At 41.5% G+C, this 23606-nt stretch overlaps 1 protein-coding gene across 4 annotated transcripts in view; it reads right to left on the reverse strand.

The window, feature by feature from the left end:
• MACROD2 (mono-ADP ribosylhydrolase 2) overlaps positions 1-23606 on the reverse strand; it is a 2013670-nt gene that overhangs the window by 515179 nt on the left and 1474885 nt on the right. For all 4 annotated transcript variants that reach the window (XM_057529039.1, XM_057529040.1, XM_057529041.1 and 1 more), the window contains exon 8: positions 14474-14547. In XM_057529039.1, the coding sequence (XP_057385022.1) occupies positions 14474-14547 (74 nt within the window). The remainder of the gene's footprint in view (positions 1-14473; positions 14548-23606) is intronic.

Genomic DNA, 23606 nt, shown 5'->3' on the forward strand with positions numbered 1-23606 from the left:
CGTGAAATTACACCTTGAGTCCCTGTCCTCAGGTCACTGGGAAAGCTAACAGGTAAATCCACAGTTACAGTCAAAGCCCTGATACTCGTAAGTTTTCCTAAGGTTGCATGGGGGAGTGAGGGAAAAACTTCCCCAAAGGTGCAGTATCTGAGCAGACATGACAGGAGTAAGTAAAGGAATCTGTCATCTCAAGAAGCATGAGCTCGAAATAAAGACAGGGGGGAATCCCTCAGAAATTGGAGCCACTGTCAGGGCCTATCTACCCTCAGGGAGATTTAAAAATTTCCTGAGCTTGCATGCAGCTCAATATCAAAAAAACAAACAACCTAATCCAAAAATGGGCAGAAGACCTAAATAGACGTTTCTCCAAAGAAGATATACAGATTGCCAACAAACACAGGAAAGGATGCTCAACATCATTAATCATTAGAGAAATGCAAATCAAAACACAATGAAGTATTACCTCACACCAGTCAGAATGGCCATCATCAAAAAATCTACAAACAATAAATGCTGGAGAGGGTGTGGAGAAAAGGGAACCCTCTTGCACTGTTGGTGGGAATGTAAATTGATACAGCCACTATGGAGAACAGTATGGAGGTTCCTTAAAAAACTAAAAACAGAACTACCATATGACTCAGCAATCCCACTACTGGGCATATACCCTGAGAAAACCAGAATTCAAAAAGAGTCATGTACCACAATGTTCATTGCAGCTCTATTTACAATAGCCAGGACATGGAAGCAACATAAGTGTCCATCAACAGATGAATGGATAAAGAAGATGTGGCACATATATACAATGGAATATTACTCAGCCATAAAAAGAAACGAAATTGAGTTATTTGTAGTGAGGTGGATGGACTTAGAGTCTGTCATACAGAGTGAAGTAAGTCAGAGAGAGAAAAACAAATACCGTACGCTAACACATATATATGGAATCTAAAAAAAAAAAAAATGGTCATGAAAAACCTAGGGGCAAGATGGGAATAAAGACACAGACCTACTAGAGAATGGACTTGAGGATACGGGGAGGGGGAAGGGTAAGCTGGGACAAAGTGAGAGAGTGGCATGGACTTATATACACTACCAAGTGTAAAATAGCTAGCTAGTGGGAAGCAGCCGCATAGCAAAGGGAGATCAGCTCGGTGTTTTGTGACCACCTAGAGAGGTGGGGTAGGGATGGTGGGAGGGAGGGAGACACAAGAGGGAAGAGATATGGGGATATATGTGTATGTATAACTGATTCACTTTGTTATAAAGCAGAAACTAACACACCATTGTAAAGCAATTATACTCCAATAAAGATGTTAAAAAAAATAAATAAAGTATAGTCAGATTGGGGAAAAAAAAAATTTCCTGAGCTTGTTTATCATTTGATCAGATTTGGCTAATGAATTCATGGCAATGTCTGTGGCTCAGAAATGTTGCCCCAGCATGGCAGTTTGTCTTTAGCGCTAAACACATGAAAACTCAGGAGACTATGAGAGCTGTCGGCTGGCTAATAAAAGCCCCCATTTGTTAACTCTTAACTCTTTCATCCAACCTGGAGTGTGTATGGGCCTGGCACTGTGCTGGGGGCAAGAAAATAAAAGATGGCCAAACTGAGGACCTGCTATCTTTGTTTCAGAAAAAAATTAACAAGCAATTCTACATAAATCATATAAGCAACAGTGTGGTAGGTACCATGGCAGAAGAAATCCAAATTAGACTGTGGATTTGTAAGCATTCAAAAGAGATCTCTGAAATAGTAATCTACTATCATCATCAAAAAACAAAATGATGCTTTCGATGATCGTGGTTATGAACTTGGAATCCTGAGTTAGAATTCCAACTCTGCCGTTTATTTGCTGTGTGGTCTTTGAAATTTTACTTAGTATTTCTAAATCTCAGTTTTCTCACCTGTAAGATAGAAGGATTACAATGACGACCACATAGGTTTGCTGTGTTAATTAAGTGAGATCATCCAAGTAAGGTGCTTACACAAAGGAAGCACTCAATTACTCAACATGTGTGACATTAAATAGATATATGAAAAAAATATATAGTTAGTGAAGAATCAAGCTCAAGTTGATTTGTTTTTGAAATCCACTTATCCTTAGCTATCACTGGTAGACCAAAGAGTTCACTTATTTATAATGGAGTAGTATGGCATGTTACTTCTGAGCCTCAAAAGTAGATCTGTTGAACTCAACATAGAGAAGTACAAAATGCAGTATGAAATACTGTTAGACTAAATCAATCAATCTCTGTTACACGCACAGACACACATGCAAATAACCTCTGATTGCACACTGAAGACGTTTCACGCTTCACTTAGGTCAAGGCTCCGTGTTACTGGGTAAACCAAATGCTCTAAAGAGTTTCACAGGTAACTGGTAAAGGGGACGATGTAAATCCCATTCCTGCTGCAACCACCTCATGGAATTTTTTAAATTACGCATTTAGTAAATCTACTAATACATTCCAGAGCATCCATTTATCCCTACCCTCTAAGGAAAATCATTATTCAACTGTACTTAGAAGCAAGGGATGAATTTTCTTCTTCCTTTGCCTCCTGCACAGAACATGACCATTTGGGGGGTTCACTCGATGCTGGCAAATGGCCAATTCCTGCCTCTAGACAGAAAGGCTTAAAAGAACTTATAAAAAACAGTCAAAATCCTCTGCAGACATCCAATAACTTATAAGGAAAAGAATATTTTGATGAGTTAGTGCAAATGAATCAGGAACATATGGATCCTATTTCCCTGGAGTTTAAATTCGTAAAGAGAAAAACTTCTTATAAAAATGAACTTTGTAGATGTCACTGAACCTAGGGGGAAAACAGATGAGATGATTACTCAACTTAATACATTCCTAAGTTGCCCTGTGCTTAACTGAAGCACGCCCAGGTCATTTATAGCTCAATTTGGCCTGTCAAACACACAGCCCATCATGCTCTAATTGTTTTCAGAGTAGAATTCTGGGCAGCAGAAGATATTAAGATGGTTACTTTTTCAGCAATGAATTTTAGTACAATGGTTTATTTTCTAATTCCTTAAAGAGAGTTAATTTTGTCAGTGGCAGGAAAGACTGTGGGTGACACGTATCTGCATGTCTGGGGGCCAATCCACAGGTGGGTAGTGTAAACAGGCTCCCATGAGCGACAACACTGTACCAATCAGAAAATCTTCTCTTGTAGCCCTGCTAAATGGTGGCCTCATGCCCAAGGAGAACTAATTTGCTTCATGTGACTGAGAGCTTTATTCTCCAAAGGTTTTTCAGGAACCAATATAATTATACAAGCTATAAGAGACAGAACTGCCATCTGAATATAATAGTTACTCAAATAATGATTCGTTTCTATACATTGGTGACTTTTACTAACTTATTAAATATATCTCATGCATGGAGGAATACGAGCACATATCCAGAGACCATGATTATTATAAACAAGATTTTGGAAATATATTAAAATGCTTTCTAAAAGAGAGAAAAAGGCCCCTACTATGTGTAGGGTGCCACAGAAAGCTGGCTAGCAAATCCCATGAATATTTAATGTGAGTGGCAGTTACATGTTATATGTAGACATGATCAATATTGTTTATTTGTCAACCCATGTCAAAGGGGATTATAGGATGGGAAAAACAAGTGCTCATCAGTGAAAAGGCTATGGTGGCCACTTTGGTACCTTCTAGACAATACAGCCCCACCAAGGCTCCTAATCCCTTGTTAGAAGGTCGGCTGCATGCTGGTTTAGAGGGGGACTTACTCTCAGTTCTCAGCAGATCCTTTCCCACATTGAGGAGAATAAATATGAGCTTGCACCTTAGTATTTCTAGCTGGAAAAGATCTTTGAGAGTAACTGGTCTAATCATTCTCAACCACTAGCTGGAGAAATGTTTTAAAATATAGGCTGCTATCCTCCCAGATATGGCAATACAGTAGATTTAGACTATGGTGCTGGTATTAAATCAGATGATTTAATCATTTTCTTAGGTAATTTTCACCTTATTTTACAGATGAAGAACAGTCCTAGAGTGGTTATAGCATCTCCTGCAATCTCCTTATTCCCAGGTCAGTGTCTTACCGACAAGCTCAGCAATGCCTGGGTCATTAGGGGATCTCTTCAGTGTATAACCAGGCAGGAAAAACAGCCCAGACTAAGGGAAGATCTATTGGCTAGAAACAGCCAACAATTATGTTGAAAAATAAATGCAGTTGAGTTATTCTGATGCCTTGTTCAGGCTCTAAAGTCAGCACATAAAGTGAAAAATTCACATGGGCAAAATTATTCTTTCAATTTCTTTAGGAAGGCCCTATGTTAGAAACTGACACGTCTCTCAATATGTTCAACAAAGCCCGTTTTTCCTCCAGATTTAGGAGAGATTGCTGGAGCTTTTAAAGTCCCCATTGGGCAAGAGAAGAAGTTTTCAGCTAATATTTAGGAGCAATGTCAGAGAAGCAACAACAACAAAAAGTCTTCATGTACTAGCATTACACTGATGCAGAAAGAAGCTAAGAAATATAGGAGAATCTGGACCAACTGGAAGAACAGTGAATTCATATTTCTTATCTCATGCCAAGGTTTATTGTAAAAATGAAAATAAAATCTCATCATTTAAAATCTCTCTTCTTATTTCTTTTTCTTTTCTTAAGAGAGTGCACATAGGCAGCACCTCCTCACCATAGGACATCACTTGCCCTGGTGCCCAGCAGGTTACATGCCAGGTGGTTGCAACCCTTGCTGCAGAACCAAGTCTAAGATCAGTAGGTCAGGATCAACCTTCCCTGCCTAAGGTCTTCAAACTCAGGATTACAGATGTGAGCACTTCATTCTGACCAGGCTTTAGCAACTTGGATTCACCACAAGTTTAGGAAATCATAAATCCGCCAATATCCTTCTATTCCCTGCTTCATGCAAATTAATAGTCTCCTCACTAAAAGGTGGAGGCTCCCTGGTGTAGACTGAAGACCCTACAGCTTTCTTCTCTACCCTCAAGTTTCCATGTGATGGGACTTCTAAGGAGGCCATGAATAGAAATAAGGAGAACTTGATCTGATTGAGAGGGGGCATGTTAGCAAGTCTATCGCTAGGCTCACAATCTACCTCCTCCAATTTAGCTTTTGTCCATGATTAAACTGATTTGTATGTCCATAGGTCCACTCTCATGAAGTTTTTTCTAGTATGTTTCTTGATGAGGAGTCAAGAGATTGGAGAAATGATGGCTTTGCCAGACCTATTCATGTTTCTTACCATATTGAATAGCAGTGTCACCATCAAAGGAGGTACGGTTTCCATAGAGGCCACCCCTATGTCCAAATGTGTTAGGAGAAGCAATGAGATGGCTACAGATCTGGCCACAGCTTCCATCTAAAGCAGAGATCTGGCTAAGATTGCCTCTCACAGGCAAATCATTTAACTCCACCGGAATGAGAAAGTATTTTTCTTGTTCTTTCCTGAGTTGAGCTAGATGACAGTGGCAGGATTGCTGATTTCCCATTCAATCAGGGCAGCACATGAGTCCTATTCAAGTCAAGTGGAGAGCAAGGCAAAGGGTTGTTTTTCCCCCCTGCCCAGCAAGAAGGAAGGCACATGCTTTCAGTTTACAAAAATGGCTGTAGAATGTCCTTCAGCAGGACCTCTCAGTGTCATTTTTATCCCTGTGTCAGATGTAGATCCAACCACATGCTCAGAAGTTTATTCTCTATTTATAAAAATGTCACATCATTTGGATAATCAGCAGATTTAATTTCATAAGGAGTTTTAAATGTTGTCTACTTTGAAACCACCATAAAATCCAGATCATTTAGAGAAAAGCAACATGGCAGCCTCTTCTCCTACACTAAGTGGGTCAAGGTTGTTGATACCGACTCTAAAGATACACCCATCTGGAAGTTAAGGATCATCTTAAAGGCAACCGACAGCAAATGTAAATGATGCTTGATCTTTGGGGCATCGCCTGGAGAATCAGGGAGGACAAAGCTTTCTGTTGGTCTGACTGGGCCATGATGACCTGGGCAAAGACATGACTGTGGCTAAATCAGTGGGACTGCTCCAGAAGACAACACCAGTGGCGATGGTTCTGGAGCTGGAAGAGACATGGCCCACATTCCCCATTTTACAGACGAGGAGTACCAAGAGATGGACTTAACTGTCCACGGTTATACAAGAGAGTAGATTAATCTGATTAGAACCCAAATTATCTGACTTTTAATTCAATGTTCTAATTTTTATACCAACCTCCCTCTTTGGGATAATAGTAGCCAGTAGTGAACTGCACCCTACCTCCTCCCACCCAACTTCCAGTGGCCATAAGTCTCATTTTGGCTCTGTGAAGGAGGTGAGGAGCTACAGTTACATGGTGGCCTCCTTGATACAATCCTGCAGGCTTGGAAGTTGTCCTATAGTCTCGTGGCCCTCCAATCCATATTTTGCAAAGAGACCCATCTTCTTTCAAAAACACAAATCCCAATTCTAGGAACATTCTGCTCTTGTCATCTGAGCAAACCTCTTCCTCCACTTTTAAGAACTGTTCACTTAAATATTAATTGTAGAGAATCTCTACTTCACCTGTCTCATACTACTTATTCTTGGTTTCTACCCAGTACCGGCTTCCATTAAAACTCACTTGTTTCTTTACCACAAGGTTCCAATACAGAGGAAGATACAGCCATCAGAAGATAAACAAGCTTATGATTTGCCCCCTGCATGAAAGTAAGTACTGAAAGCCTGCATTTTTAAAAGAGCTCTTACTCACTTTGCTATTGAGAACAGTGACCCTAAATATTTTTTTCCCAACCCAACATGTTTGAAAGGCCTGGAGCAATTCCATTGAAAGCAGTGGTTCCACATAAGAGGAGCTCTGTGAAAGGGGTAGGATAAACTACTTAAAACATGCAGTTTGGGGGAACAAACTTCCAAATTATTCTCAACCTTTCCTTTTCTCTAGTTGAGAATTATTAGCTTGAGGCATTAATACTAAGAATAGGAGGTTACTCTGTTTTGCTAAAAGAACCTACACTTTGCCTCAGTTTTGATTCTTCACTCAAGCCAGCAAAATGGGCTTGTTGACTCTGCAAGCTCCCCAATAATCACTGACACCTTCAGCAAAATGTCCTCCTAAAGTAGATATCCCCACCCCCCAAAAAACAGGGAACATGGCCACTGGCAGCTCTTATGGCCCTGCGCCGCCACCGAAGTGGGCCCTAATTTTCCCTTCCCAACTCCAGTTTGCAAAAAAAGTCCCAGGAGAAGACTCTCATCAGCCAATTTTGGGTCCCATGCTCACAGATGTACAATACTTTGAGTGACTAAGTTAGGTTATTTTGAAATAATTGCCACTGGGCACAGAAGCAGGGTTATAGTAGAACACCAAAGTGCCCAACTAGTTGATCTTAGGAATTTCCTTTCCCTTGAACCTTAACTGCCACATCTATAAAATTAAAGATAAACATACCTACCTTGAAGAAAGTTTTGGGAAGATGTTGTAGAAATATGAATAGTATGTGTCCCAAACACAAGTCATGGGACACATCAGAGCTGGAAAACACTGGTTTCCCTTCTTTAGCTACTTCACATCCCTACTTTACATCTCCTAGAACTCTTCCTAGAAACCCCAGACTTAGTGGCGGTATATATGTATATGAGTTCCCCTATTTAAATATAATCCTATTTTAATATAATCCCCCCTACCCAAGACAGAGTATATTTTCAGGTTTCCTCTACACTCCATTCTATTTATCTAAAAGTAACGGGGGCATAATGGACACTGTGCTGGGTTAAGGATGGCTGGCAGAGGAGGACATGTGCTATTTATATGTCAGCACAGAAATCAACCCCTAAACTACCTGGGACTGTAGGTTGATGTCAGTAGAGCACCCTGGGGCCTTGATTATAGAGACAGCCCCTGCTAGGAGAAAAAAGATCATTAGACTTTAAAAGAGTTCTCCATGTAGAGTTAGATTAGGGAAAAGTGTGCTTGGGCATCCTTACCTCAATGCCTGGAAGTGTCTGAGTAAAGCCCTCCTTACCCTAGGCACACTGGCTAACTGGCAGGGGCTCACTAACTAAAGCAGCACAATTTATATTATTCCATCTCTTGTGATTCTTACCGATGGGAACAGGATTATGAAACCCGGAAACAACAGCAAGAGGCTCTAATTTCTGGCTGCAAAACTCAGGCGTGCCTGTTGGGAATAGATGCTAAAGCAGCGGGGGGATGGAGAGGCAAGTGGATTTGCCCACTGGCAAGCTCTCAGGTGGGCAGTCTATGGTGACACCTGGCGCTTGAACACTGTCTCCCACCAAGAAAGGCAGAAGCTACCTTGGGGCATGGCTTTTATTCTGACAATGGGTATTTAGAATCACAAGATGAAGAGCCAAAACTCACATCTGACCACCAATGTAACTGTCACAAACCTCAACAAAGACAACCTGAGAACAGAGAAGTATTATGTGTATGAGTGAGTGAGTGAGTGAGTGAGTGAGTGAGTGAGAGGGTGGGTGGGTGAGTGGGTGAGTGAAGGCGTGTGTGTGGGAAAGAGGGGGAAAGAGAAGGGGGGGAGGGAGGGAAGAAAGAAGATGGAGGGAGAGAGAAAACAAACTGTTTGCAAGTCATGAGGGTTCTTGAAGAGCAAAAGGAACAGGGCACACGTGCAAAGTCTGGGAATACTTTTCTTCCATTATGTCATAGGCAATAAGCATCATGGGTTCCACCTGAAGACCAGCCTTGGGCTTAGTCAAAGGATACATTTTTACAGCAGCATATTAGGTTGATGGGTATTAGTACCATAACCACATTCCTGCACAGAATGTGAAGATTTTAAGATGGAATTTATTTTTCTCTACACACATATCTTAAACTTAAACTGTTCCAGAAACTAAGGCCAGCATAGATATTCAAACAATGCTTCTAGACATAAGAAGACACCCCCCAAGGAGAACACGGGGCACCTCATCTGCTCCTTCCAGATTTCTGAATGTGAACCACACCACCGTCTTCTGCAGAATTGAAGGATGGTGCTTGTTTTGCATTTCTGTAAACAATCGTCCACAGGAATTGAAACTTGGTGTGAAGTATATAATTTTCCCATCAGAAATGTAAGCATCATTTCATGTTTCATTTAAGCCCCCCCGGTTAAGAAACACACAGATCCTAAGGTGTTCTGCGTCAGTGACATAAGGCAGGCCTCACACTGTTTCTTGGGTTTTTTTTTTGGTGATCCATAATATGATTCTGAAATAAAAGTGACAAACAATTTTTAACACTGCATATGTTCAAAAACCTCTGCCAAGAAGGGGAATAAAATAGTCTTGGCGTCAGAAGCTAAAGTGCAACGGTTCCTCTGTGATCTGTGGTGAGGAAGCAAGTGGCTGTGACCCTGATCTTGTCAAGTTAGCACGAGAGCAGCGGATGAAACTTTTAGGAGCCTGAATGTGCCTGTCTTCAGTGGATTCCCAATTCCGGATTCTGGGGGACAGGAATGCGTTCACCCTTTTCCATACTTTGCGGATTGTGTGTCTGAATGTTGGAAGGCAGGGGAGGAAGACAGTGAAGCCAGAAACCAGGATCTTAACTTCTAAAGCACACCAGCGATGAGCCCGAAACTAGCTCTGTTCTCTGGCTGCCGTCAGTTGACCTTGGGGCCTAGACCACACTGGGTAATGAAGTCTGGGACCCGGGCTCACAACAAGGTGCAGAGCTGGGCGTCTGTCTCGGTGCCACACTGCCACATACATCCAGCATCTCAGCGTCTCACTGCCACATCTGTAGGCACACTACCCAAAGTGACAAACAGCAACACCACAAGGGTCGTGTTTCCCTTGGAAGGCACAGAGTAAACAATTTAAATGACAAGTAGATGAGATTTAACATTTTTAACAACAATCTGTTCGTGCTAAAAGCACAGTTAAAAAGTATTCTATGCTAGGCAAAGGTCCAAAATCTGCATGCAATGACAAGAAACTTCGACCTTCCTCCTACACGGGAAGAAAACTGATTTTGGTTTTGAAAATGCAGAGCTGGGGTTCCTCCCTGCCAGTGATCCCCAAGTCAAGCCAGGTGCCCACAGAGGGCCTTCAAAGATAAACGAGAGGTTCCTCCATTGAATTGTTCCCACCCCAGAACAGGGGGTCGGCTTGGGGAGGAGGGGTCTGTGGGCAGGAGAGGGGAGATTAGGGAATTCCCATGAAGTCAATGAATGGGAAGGTTTCTGGAAAATGACAGCCTCAAAGATCTGCAGAGATGCAGCTGGGGCCTGGTCTCAGGTGAACCATGACCTCCCCTCTGAACCATGGCTGCCCACGGCCACAGCTTTAATTAGAGCTCCCAGAATGCTATGCTTCTGCCCATCTGCCGGCTGCTTTATCACTGGCAGAGGGGTGGGGGTTCCAGGTTTGTGTCACACTATAACTGAGGCCTGATTAGTACAATACCTTAGGGTTTCCAGGTTTCAGAGTGCCCGGGAAACCCACTGATCTTCCGGCTTGGAATCTTCATCTTAGATGCCTTACTCCCTAAGGTGACTTCCTGGAAGCCTTAACCACAAGCGCTCTGAGCTGTGGGATGGTTGCCCCCTTGGGGTATTTGAAATCACTGAACATGACCTCCATAATGGGCAAACAGCTCCCAGTATCAAGCTATTTGTGGCTTTTAGATCAACAGAACGGGCACCGTAGAAACGCCGCTTAGGCCAACTTCCTGATAGGAAAGGGGTGCCTCAGAACTGTGGAGTGAAGAAATCACTACTTCACAAGGAACGGTATTTTTAGACAGCATGACAAATGAGGAATGCATGAAACTGCGGATAACGCAGAGCACCCACCCCGAAGTAGGAGTCAGTGCCGCATTTCCGCTGCTCGTTTCCATAACGACCCCTTGTTTTGCTCACTTGTCTCTTTAGTAAAGTTTCTGCTTGAGAAAAATGGGAGCTTTGGGAAATGTTATCATGCCACATGATGTCAATTTTTTTTTTTTTTTTATAGCCAACTCTGATATTCTTTTCTCCTGATTTTCTGAACTCACGCGTTCTTAATTCTTAATTTAGCCCAAAATGCCAGCGGGTAATCTCCATTGCTCGCCCCACCTCACGTCTGATCCCTGGGTCTCTCTGCCTCATACCTTATCTCTGCAGTCATGATTGCCATTTCTTTGAATTTCTGTTCTGTGTTTAATTCATCTCTCCGGTCTTCACAGAGCAATAATTCAATTCTCAGTAGTGAATATTCTCTTTTGTTTTTCAATTTTTCAACCAGAAGTCATTATATTTTTTTAGTTCTGGAAGGTCACTGAGTGCCCTAATAATAATATCTTCTTGAGGATTCGCCTTCCTTTTTTTTTTTTTTTTTTAAATTAAAGCTCTGCTCCATCTCTTCCGTTAGCGCCAATGCAGTCAGAGCCAACTGTACTATTTGTTCAGCTGGGCTCCCTCAAGTCCCCGAGTCCCCTTAAATATGTGGTGACAACAGCACACTCACAGCTCAGACTTTGGGCAAATGAAACAAGTAGATGCTGGATGAACAGAACGTGTTTTTCCCAGTCCCGTGCACTGGGCCCAAATGCCCCAGTCAGGACTCTCTTGCTATGCTAATGTGTGATTTGTGTAATGAGATAGAATCAAATCAACTATTGCTCAGAGAAAATATTTTCTAAACCTGATGTTGTTGCCTCCTTTACCACCATCACTGTATTCCCAAGAACACTGGTCCCTTGCCTGGATTTACTGTAGGAGCCCCTTAATTAGTCTTCCCTTTTCTACTCTGACATCTTTTAAGTTCATTCTCCAAGCAGCAACCAGAATTTGGTCATTTTAAAGGTGAATCTGATCATGTTACTCCCTGCCCCAAACCCTCAATGATTTCCCATCAAAAGACTGAGAATAAAAAATCACAGTCTCTCCACGAAACCACAACACTCTATGATCTGACCCCTGACCATTTGTCCAAATTTGTCTCCTGCTATTCTTTCATCCCTGTGCTCCATTCACACTCTCTCTCTTACCCTCTTGCAAACAGTAAACTCATTCTCCCCTCAGGGTTGCCTCTTGTCTTCCCTTTGTGTGGAATGTCCTTCCTCAAGACTTTTGTGTGCCTTGGCTTGCTCCTTCCCACTATCCAAAGCTTTGTTCCAGGATTATGTCCTCAGAGCAATCTCTACATTCTCTAAAACCACATCCCCCAATAACTCACTACTCAATTACCTTGTTTTACTTTGTACTCTTTGAGCTATTTTATTTATTTGTTTCATTTATATTTCTCTTTTCCCAGACTATGAACATCCTAAGGAAAAGATTTTGTTTTTCACTGTTCTGTCACTAGTATTGGAAAAGTGTCTGAGGCTTCGTGGGATTTAATAAATTTCCATCAAATGAGTGAATTAATGAATACATAGCTTAAACAATCAAGATGCCAAAAGCATACTGCAATGAAGAGACAACTGAATAAGTCCTTAACCTAGTTTGTTTGTTAAGAGAGCAAAAAATACAACAACATATTGCTGGATAGTCCATTTGTATAGCTTTTATCTATGTCCTACCACTTATAATTCAGTTATCAGGCAAAACCTGACTTGTTCAAATTCATTTAGCCAATGCGCATTGAAAAGAGAATTAGCACAGGCTATGTTTAAAGTTGCAATGGCGATAACTAAGTTGTGTTTCTCAATCCAAATTATCTAGATTTTCTACAATGACACAAAGACATGAGCAAGAAAAGACTATGAAAGCAAAAGAAAGGACTCAAAGACAGAGTAGGCTAGTAAGGAGATCAGAGTAAAAAAACATTAAGTAGGAAACACTAAGTTAACAAATATCTAGGAAAAATAACTTTCTGAATAGTTTAGAGACAGTCCATCAGTCAAATTTGTCAATGAGCTGTGAATGTGACCAACATATTTGATCTTCGTCATCAACTCCTTGATGTTTTGTGTAGTTATGTGTACTCCCATCACATGCCAAGATGGCACATGGGAACTTCCAACAGTGGGAAATATCCTTGGATAATTATTTTAATGGAAATGATAAATTTATACCAATATACCAGCTCACTTGTTAGTTTTTAACTTTGAAACACTACATTTTTGCCAAGCAGATGGTCCAGGAGCCTTTACTATGACCGAGAGATATATTGAAGATTACCCGTTTTCAAAGGGACTGAACATCTCTCCCTGGCCTCAGGGGCATTCCAAGGAGAGGCAGGTCAGACTCTTGGCTCTGAGACTCCAAAGTCTTGAGCTTGTCATTTAACCTTTTGATTCTAGATGAGGATAATGATAGCAATACCTATCCTAGACGTTCTGTAAGATTGTTGTGAAAATAAAATAATACATGTCAAAGAAATGTTTTGTAAACTGGCTATTTTAGTTATTTTTTCCTGCATCTTAGAGGTTACTAAAGTTATTCTCTAAATTGAAGTTGTCATATGTATACCTTTTAAAGTAAGAGGAAAAGAAACAGCAAGCACCAAAGTACGTTTAGCCGTGCGGTCTTTACTTCTACTTGAAATTAACAATGTTCGTGTCTCTTTTAAAAATGTTGAAATTACAGTAATTAGCAAAAAATGATGTTGCTGTTTCTTTAAACACACAAGAGCACCAAGAGTTATCTCTCATTAGGAAACTCCCATAGTCTCTTTCCATATCCAAACATTTCCAAATAATCCATCTCCTACGGAGGAGAAAGCTATATTCATGGGCCATCATAAATGGAACAAAATTCTTTACAGCACTCATGTGAGTATATGAGGAGAAAACCAAAATCGGCAGAAAAACGCACAACATTGTGTGTTGTGTGAAACCTATTTGCTGTAATAACATGTTAATTGCTAAACCTCTGAAATTTAAGCTTCCATAGCATCTCTACTTATTGAACTGCCTTGTTTACTTAAGTCTCCTGTTCATCACTACATATATCCCAAAGCTCTTATGAAATAAGCAGAATCGGAGGCATGATGAACACTTTGATGGAAGCCTTTAGTTTCATAAAAATCCTCATCATGACAATTTAGCTATCAATTATCCAATAGCACACTCAGAAGTCACTTTATAGAAGTGATTAGTTATAAATAAAGAGATCTTAGATTACTGAAAAAATTACCAAACACCAGGAATCCCCTGTCAACAAAGATAACTTAACTCTTTAAGGAAAATAGCACCAGATGATCCCTGAATTCTTCCTCTTAACGAAATCCACCCTGTTCTCTCCTTTACACACAAATCCATATTATCTAAAGACATAAAAATGAGATCCAGGGCTAAATGAATCTGATCATTTTGCCCATCTTCATCACTGAAACCGATCAACATAAATCCTTCAGTCAATTAATTACAGGAAATATTCAATCACCCATGTAACCCAAATGAAGCAGCATCAGCTAGCTTTGGCTCAATGACTAGGTCAACTTGCTATTTATGGAATAGATGTATCTGCCTTTTCGAAACTGAGAATCGAATTCCAGCATCTTGTATGCTCACTGATTGTGTTTTTCTCTTACCTGGTGCTGATTCTTGGCCAGCCATTCTTTAATGGTGCTGAGGGCGATAATTGCAGCAGGCTCGTTTGGAAAACCTAAGTGAAGAACAGAATAAAACAAATTTTTTAAAAAGGCAAAGGCAATAGAGAAGTCAATCATGGTGTGATACTGGCTTTTTCTCATTTAAACAGTATTCATTTCAACCAGTTAGTACTGAGCAAGGGAGACCTCAGTAACATATACACTCTACAGTGCGCATCACAGTATATGAAGCCTGTGATCCTATATACAAGGCATTAAGGGGGCTGGTCCTATGCCCGTCTAGAGCTAAAAGGCAATAAAGGACTAACTGTCTCTTCAGTTGTACGATGTCTCTTAAAATGTATTTACGGTTGCTTAATACCTTTCACAACATTTTCATATAATTTTCTCATGTGAGGTGTCAGATTAATGTTTATGACCCTCAGTTTACAAATCAAGTAAACGTGGGTCAGAGACTACATGTGGTTGAGCCAGGGTCACGAGGTCAGCAGCACTCCATCAGTGAGCTGGCACAAGACACAGCGAACAACCTGTCACATAGCCATACCACTGAAAGCTACTGTGCAAATTCAAGGAAGGTAATGCCTGTTCCATTTAGAGCCATTGGAAATGAGGTTTCACATGAAGACAACATGAAATGACCTGATTTTGTAGTACAGGTTTGGTTTTAGAAGGGCAGGAAGAATGATGCACTTATAATACATCGGTGAACATGAGCACACATGATCAGAGTTTCTAAAATGCATCCTTTAGCGTATATAAACCAAGCACATTCGAGAACTTGCAGAATCGTCAGACATTCTGCCAACAGAGATAAAAATATGTGAAAGAGTAACCTTGTACGTTACTTATTTATGGGGCAGAAAGAAGAAGAGATGGGAGTGACTGTTCTGTTGAAACTACTCTCTTCAAGCTCACCACTGGCTTCCTAATCAAGAAGGCCCATAGCCTTTCAATCACTCTTCATCTTCTTTGGTATTAAATGTGTTTAACTAGTTTTTCATGTTTCAATACGTCTTCCCTCCTGAACTTTTTACAAAAGATTTTTAAATTGTTTTAAAGTGTACAATTCAGTGGTTTTTAATATGTCCACAAATTTGTGCGATCACCACCACTAATTCCAGAATATTTTCACTGTCCGGAAAAGAAACTCCGTACCCATTAACAGTCATTTCCCAATCTCCCCTCCCTCCAGCCCCTGTCAACTACTAATCTACTTTGTCTCTAGAGATTTGCAGATTCTCCTCCTAGATTTTTCAACACTGCCTTCTTCTGTGTCTCCTCCTACCTATTTGACCTCCCTTGGCTCCTTTTTCTAGGAGCATCCATTAAATGTCTGCCATTCCCAACATCCTAAACTCAGATGCCTGAGCTGATGCTACAAGTATCATCCACCAATATGTCCATGAGGACATGATCTTATCAGGGAGGCTCCCGTGACATTGTTCATGCAGACGAAGAGAGAGGTGCTGTTGAAATGGGGAGATCTGAGATTTAAAAGACCCAGTTTTACTGGAAGGCAAATAGAACTCCTGTCATGTGAGAGAGAGAACCGCTGTCATATGAAAAATGTGCATAAGTTCTCAAATTTCTCAAAGTTCTCAAATTTGCAAATTCATCTATGACATTTGGGATTATGGGTTTGTTTTGCATTTGTTTCATCCCTTCCTTAAATTAAGGCTTCAAAATGTAAAACTCTTAAAGTTAGAAAAACCTGTTAATTAGCTAATTCATTAAACAAATAATTATTTAACTAGAAAAGAGTATGTATATATACATATACACATATGTATATATATATGTATAGACAGATAGACAGACACACTTTTAATGAGTCCCTGTCTTTAAAGCCCAAAGTCTGGGGGGAGGAAATAAGAGACAACCGCAACACAGTAGGACAAGGGCATTCAGGGATGTGGGGACGAAGATGAAGAGCACTGAGGGAAGCTTTCTAGAAAAAGATAGAATGTCTGGGGGAGGGAACTATACATGGGAAGCTGAGGACACATTGTCCTCAGAAGCAAGCTGTGAGCAGCAAGGAATTGATGGAAAAGGTGAGGGAAAGTAGAGGGGGAGAAAGCAGGAGTCCCTGTGCGCTGCAAAGAGAAAAGAAGGCAGCCAGGATGGTCATGTGTGGTTAGGGGTTACCCAGAGGAGGCTTTTCAGTCCACCTTTTCCCTGAGTTTAACACCAACATTTGTAATCACCCAGATGCCTCCCCTTGACAGGCTCCAGAACCAGAAATGCAACGCGTATTCCTCCACAAAAGGAATCCTTCCTGACTTTCTGGTTCTGGCTTTACCTCTTTGCCAGTCACTGCAGTATCTGGCTGCTTCCCCTGCTGGTAACTGGGTCCTACAGACAGCATTCATCTGAAGGATCTTACACCACCCTGTTCTTTCCTTCTTTTCCCATTGATCTTGTCGGACGTTGGATCAGCTCTCAGCCCGACAACAGCAGGTGACTTGTAACCATGCTCTTCGGTCTTCTCCCATCTATCCAGCACACCACTTCCAGGTGATTCTTCCTGAAGTATAGTTACCACCACCTTACACAAAACAATGGCAGCCTTGGCCGACTCTCCAGCTCCTAGAGAGTAAACTTTAGCACCTTAGCTTGGCATTATATACCCCGGGACCCTTTCTAGATTTGTGTCTTAGCTTTTCCTAGTTATTCTCTTCCCATGACAATCTTCTCCAACTTTTTGATATGTTTAAGAAGTATTTAAATAGTAAAATTACAGGGCTGTATAAAGCTAATAAAACCATAATCACTCTCCGTTGCAATGGCCATCCGCATTAACCTTTAGAAGGAGTAATTCCCCACAGAGAAATTATAAAAGTTCTCTCAGAACCATGGCAACTGTGGTCTCTTCTCAATTATGTGTGACCTCTTGGTCACTTTCCCACATTCATCCAAACCTCTGGCACTGAGTTATAGTTTTCAGCTCCAGCTCAAGGACTGCTATAACCTTGGGCGGTTTCAGCATCCAGGAAGATGACCCACCCAGCACCTGGCCTGCCAGTTCCCTGACCTGGTCGTTTTTGACAACAACTCCCACCTTCCCTCCTCCCCAGACCACACCCTGGACCTGGATGTAATATTTCCATTCCAAAGCTACTCTCTTAAAATCTGTTCTCTTTAGTTTGTGCAGCTACTTTCCAAGGAACGTCCTTTACGAGCATTTGAAGTCTGCTCTGTCCTCAAACCACTCCCCAAATTAATGCTAACATCTCTCCCCCGAGGGGTCTGACTCTTCTCTCTCATGCTGTCTTACTCTTCGCTTTTTCATTCCAGCCACACTGGCCTTCTCTCTGTCCTCTGAATTGTGGCATGTTCCTTTTCACCTTCCTACCATAAGGCCTTGCTCGTGCTGTTTCCTCTTCCTGCAATATTTCTCTCCTCTCTTCCCCAGCTTATTTGAACATTTGCCCTCTGCTCAGCCAACACTCCACCAGGGAACGCTCCTCTGATACGGATGACTACCCATCTTATGCTTTCGGAACACACCACGTACCTTTTCCTCACAGCACACACCACAGTTGCAATTTGGCATTGATTTATGTAAATGTTTGATTAATAATTCTTCATAGAGCGAAAGCCCTAAGGAGACAGATGCCACACCTGTTTTTACTTATCACTGTATCCCTAAACCATTGCCGGCACATAGAAGATGATCAATAAATATGTGTTGAATGAATGGACTGTGGACTCGTGAGCCTTTGTATGGACAGCAGGAAAGGCTAATTACTGGGAAGACAAGGGTGTTTAGCCCTAGAGTATGGGGAGGGCCAAGGGATCCTGAGATGTCCAAGCAGAATGACGTATCCACATTATGCTATTTCATCCCTGAGGGAAAACTATTGAGAAGATGCATTTGAGAAAACGCAACTCCTGGTGGGAAGATGTGCTGTGATTAATTAAAAGGGGAGGTAAATATCAAGATAAATATCCCTGAAAACATATTTGCTTTTCAGCAGCATATGTATACAACGTAAAGTATGATATTCAGGGTAAACAGCAACAGCATGATCCTTTGTCCACTTAACTGCAAGACCCCAAGGGTTACGAGCAAGGCCAGTGAAAAGACAAGGGCAGAGTTTTGCCCAGGGATGGTCTCCTGATGACAGTAAGGCCTGCCTCAGAAGATCTCGACCATATTCTGGTCACCAGGGGACTTTTGTTCACAAAAGCAGAATGGCCACTCAGAGGGAAGGTTGCAGACAAGCTTCAGATGAATAACTGAATTAGATGACACACAAAATCTCTTCCAAGTGTGAAGGTCAATGAGGCCGAACCAGCCATTAATAATTCAGGGCCAAGCGTGCAGAGTTTGTGTGTGTGCACGTGTGCGCCCAGGTGTGTGTAGAATCTGCTTCTGTCACTCCAAATCTGCTTAGTTCCTCATTCATTAGGATAGATTATTAAAATTAACTTTTGTTGTAAATGGTGAAGCCGACTTACACAACTTATACAAGAATTTTTAAAATTCACTTCTGTATTTAAATTGCTTGCTAAATTTTTACATACACACACATATGTATATATATAACCATTCCCAAATCAAGATATAAAACATTTCCAACACCCCAGAAAGCTACCTTGCCCCAGGTCAATATGTATCCCCTGAAGGAACTGCTATTCCCTCTGCTATTATCATAGATTAGCTTTGTCTGTCTTTCCACTTCATATACATGGACCATGTGCACTGTCTATATTTTGTTCAATATTGTGCCTGCCTGATTTATCCATGTATCCATATATCCATGCTATATCCACACATGGAGCAGAAGCTCATTCTTTTTCATTGTAGTGTTGTATTCCATTGCATGAACGAATATTCCACAATTTACCCATTCTAGTGTTGATGGACAATTGGGTTACTTCCAGTTTGGGGCTATTGTGAATAAAGCTGCCATGAACATTCTCATACATGCCACTTGGTGAACACAAGCACTTGTTTCTGTTGACAGTACACCCAGGAGTTGGGGCTACGGGCCCAGAGGTTATCCAGATGTTTAACTCTGGCAGATTCTGCCAGTTTTCCAAAGCAGCTGTAGCGATGTATACTCCCAACAGAAACGTAAGAAAGTTTAAAATAATGTATTTATCTTTCTAGTTAGTTAACATGTCAGGATATATACTTAATTATATTTTCTTAACCACATTTAAAGCCATTAAGGATAGCTTTAGGCTAATCAATATGTTTTATAGCTAGAAGCTCAGACACGTTTTATGACTCAACTGTTTTCTCTCTACAAAGCAGTGAGTACTTAAACCATGAGGGGACAAATTCTGTCAACAGAACATCAAAACAAAAGAGGGAGAAGGGGGGACAAAACAAAAGAGGGGAAAAATTGAAACAGCAAGTTGAGTTTGCAATGCTTTTCATCCATGGTACATCAAACACAACTTTAGACATTTTTTCTTACTCAGTTATTACCCGATATTTCTCTTTTCATCAAGTTGCAGAAAGATACAGCAATGAAGACTCACTGAAGGTTCTACTCGGCCACTGAACTATGTGTTGGAATTGGGGAAAACCCGGAATGTTTTCAACACAGTGAGAGTGAATCTGGTTTTGACCTTGCCCTAGACGGTTTTCCTCTCTAGCTTTCATTTTTTTTTCATTTTGCTCTTGTTGATAATTCCCCAATATCTTTAACTTTGTCTATAGGCTCCTATGCAGAAACAAACATTGTTCCCTTGTTACAAAACTCAAACATTTTCTATTGAAAATCTAGCATAGTCTACTGAAATAGATATAGATATAACTTACTCTGTTAGTAAAACAGCCCTTTTTGGAGGAAGAAGCAACGATCAACTTTTGTTTTAAACTTAGAATGAGGGTCTACTTGCAGCTACAGATTGCTAAAGCATACAGAGGCATACGGTAATACCTTAAATCAATTATTTCTGAGAAGTTCTTAGCACACAAAAAAATTTTTAACTCAAACTGACAGGATACCAGGTACAATTAATCCATGCTTTAAAACATTAAGCCCATCTACCATTTACAGTCGACCCAGGGCCTCTGTTTCTTGAATTTTCCCCTAGCATCCCTTTCCAGCCCAGTTTCCAGGAGTCACCTCCTGGAAACTGGGCTGGAAAGGGATGCTAGCAGTTGTAAGAAGAAAGCAATCTGGGAGATCAATGTCCAAGCAAAGCTCACAAATGTAAAAACTATTGTTTATGTACCGAATCATTTTATTTTTAGCTGCACAATTTCTTCTGTAGTGGCCTTCACCTCAAAGGGGGTTTAGTCCATACTCTCAACCCTACCCAGCAGGGCACTTAGCCCAAGGCTGTGATAAAATACTAACAATTGTATGGAATCATAAATCCCCATGTCCATTGCATATTATTTAGAAAGTGGTTGCCATACTCACCAGCCCTCAGGGTGACTATAAGCACCAAATTGGGGCGGAATGGCTATAAATATCCAGAAATAAGAAGCAACAGTTAAACAAATAAAACTCTCTGGAACTCCGCACACTAAATTCATGTCCACTTTTAAGCCCTCCCTCCCCATCAAGTCTTAAATGAGGAAAGCGTGCTGCTGATTCTATTTTTTCTATTTACACACAAACTCAAGTAAAATAAAAATATCATGCAATTATTAAACATGGGATTTTCAGCATTGATGAAAATCTCTGTCCTAAATGAGGGGGATCACGTATCACTGGGTTTATTGAAATGTTAACATCAGTTGAACTGGGATTGTCAACATGGACGGTCAATGTAAAATTACACTTTGCTTGATATTTCAGAGAGAATAACCACAATCTTTTTCTATCTTAGCACACGAGTCCTGGTGTGGGGACCAAAGGGACATGAAACAATACACTTTACAAGCCCGGGTTAAAGGAGATGAAATGTGAGATGAGTTATGTCTCGCTCAGAACATTCCTCACCAACCTCCCCGAACACACACAGCCCTGTCCCACATGGGAAAGAGAGGGAGAGGGACGCAGATGGAGAGTGTGGTGGGCACGGGGAAGTAGAGGGCAATGAAATTATTATTTTTTTTAAATCTCAAAACAGCTTCCCATCAATCCCCTCCCCCAGGCCTCCTTCCAACCCATAAAAGCAATTCTGATGGTATGATGGCATCAAATTACTTAAGAGAAATGAGCTAAAGGAGGCTGACTGTTAAGCAATTGCCAGAGCAGCCACTCAGACGATTCTGGCTAAAGGCTGAGTTTCACAAGAGATAAAACAGGTGAAGTAATAAGAGTGACACTGGCCTCTGTTACTGCAGTGAGCATGGCAGCAGAATGTTAAAGAGGGTGCCGCTGGCTTCCCTCAGGAGAGCAAAAGGGCACACAGCAGGCAAGAGCGAGGCTTTTGCAGCCCGTCTTCAAGATGGTGGGGTCTTAGCTGTTGTTTGAAAGGGCAGGCTTTGTTATATGCGTATATGTACACAATATGGCATATTAATAAGCTGGATCACTGCAGCAGATGCTGACCAGGCCCTACATATGTCCCTGTGGCGCGCGTGCTATCCTTGCATCCTGGCTCAACTTACAACCCCTGGCACCTGTTGCCTTTTTACTGTGGGTTCTCACTGCCCACCTGTGGAGTAGGTCCAAAGTGTCAGGGAATCAAGGCCACCGCGAGCATCCTTTAACCCATGATTAGTGAGACGGTGGGTACATGTCCCAGCTCACGTGCCCCCAGGAAGGCTGAGGTGCAGGCTGCAAGTTGCCCAGTGGGTCGATGCTCCAGTGGTCCGCAGCAATAACGCTCAGCAATGCACTCTGTTGGCTTCCTTTCCTTGTCTCTCTTTCCCCACTCCCTTTCCTGAAATGACCTCCTAAATTAACTACTTGCCCCCAAACCCTGACCTCTGAATCTGCTTTTGGGGAAACCCAAACTATGACAGCCATCAACACCCATTCATGAACTTGAGCAAAAGAGGTGCCACGTCTTATCTGGATAGCACTCTTTCTCTAAACTTTTCTAGTTGTCACCTCTGGCACATGCACAGTAGAGAATGTTTTATAAGTTACTTAATGACGTGGGGGAAAGAGTTGGGGAGCTCGCTAGTCATCAGCATGAAAGCACAATCATATTTTACTTTGTGGGGTTGTAGAGGTCATAGAGCTAGGCTCACGTCGGCATGAAAAGCTGCCACACTAGACAGAAATCTTGAAAAATAGTAAATTGTTGCTGCTGCTGTTAACATTTATTGAACAATTATTATGTAGAAGTCACTCTAAATAAAACGCATGTGAACACTAAGTAATCTTCACAACAACCCAAAGAAGAGAAAAAGGAGAAGAATGAAGATGAGTTGGCTTCTAACGCACAGTGACTTAGTGTATTGAGGGAGGGGTTGGTCAAGGATGATTAATTTGAATTAATATTAAATACTGGCAAGAGGTATGCAAAGTATAGTCTGTGTTGTACTACCTTTAATGAACTTATTATCACTCACTAATGTGATGTGATCTGGACCAGCATCTACTTGAAGAGGAAGCAATGATACTGCCTATGGCTATGGATGGGCAAGGAGTGCGAGCCTAGGCTATTCTTAGGAGCCCTGCCAACTTTGGCTTCCACCTAAAATAGCCCAAATCCTCGAAACTCCCTTCCAGATGTATGTAACCTTTCATTTTATAGAAGCAAAAAACATGATTGTAAGGAAACTCAAGCAAGGGCAGGGCCAGCGCCAAAGCCTGGGTCTACTGACTTCCCTCCATCCATCCACACTCTAGCCGAGGGCCTGGCATTCTGTTTCTCCTCACATCTCCACAGAATGGAGGGACATTACCACAACCCCTCTCCTTCAGAGACTCCAGTCCCAATGCAACACTGTTTCAAATTCCAAAGAAAGGAAATCAAACTGGAGGCCCCTGTGGTAAGAAAGCTTGATGCCCAAGTCCAGAGCTTCCTGTGAGGACCACACCCCATAGACCAGGGGCCACTGATGTTCTGCCCTCTTTCTCACATGGCAGCACTCAGTCTAGCATTTAATGTCTTCATTGCAGAGCATGAGTGGGGCCCAAGGAGGGCCACAGAAAAGCTGATGGCTCTGATGATGCAATTATTCCTCAACATGTAGGTACCATCATTCCAGACACAATTAGAACCTGGACATCTGAAGCTC

This window comes from Balaenoptera acutorostrata, chromosome 15, assembly GCF_949987535.1.
Source record: "Balaenoptera acutorostrata chromosome 15, mBalAcu1.1, whole genome shotgun sequence".
Taxonomy (NCBI): domain Eukaryota; kingdom Metazoa; phylum Chordata; class Mammalia; order Artiodactyla; family Balaenopteridae; genus Balaenoptera; species Balaenoptera acutorostrata.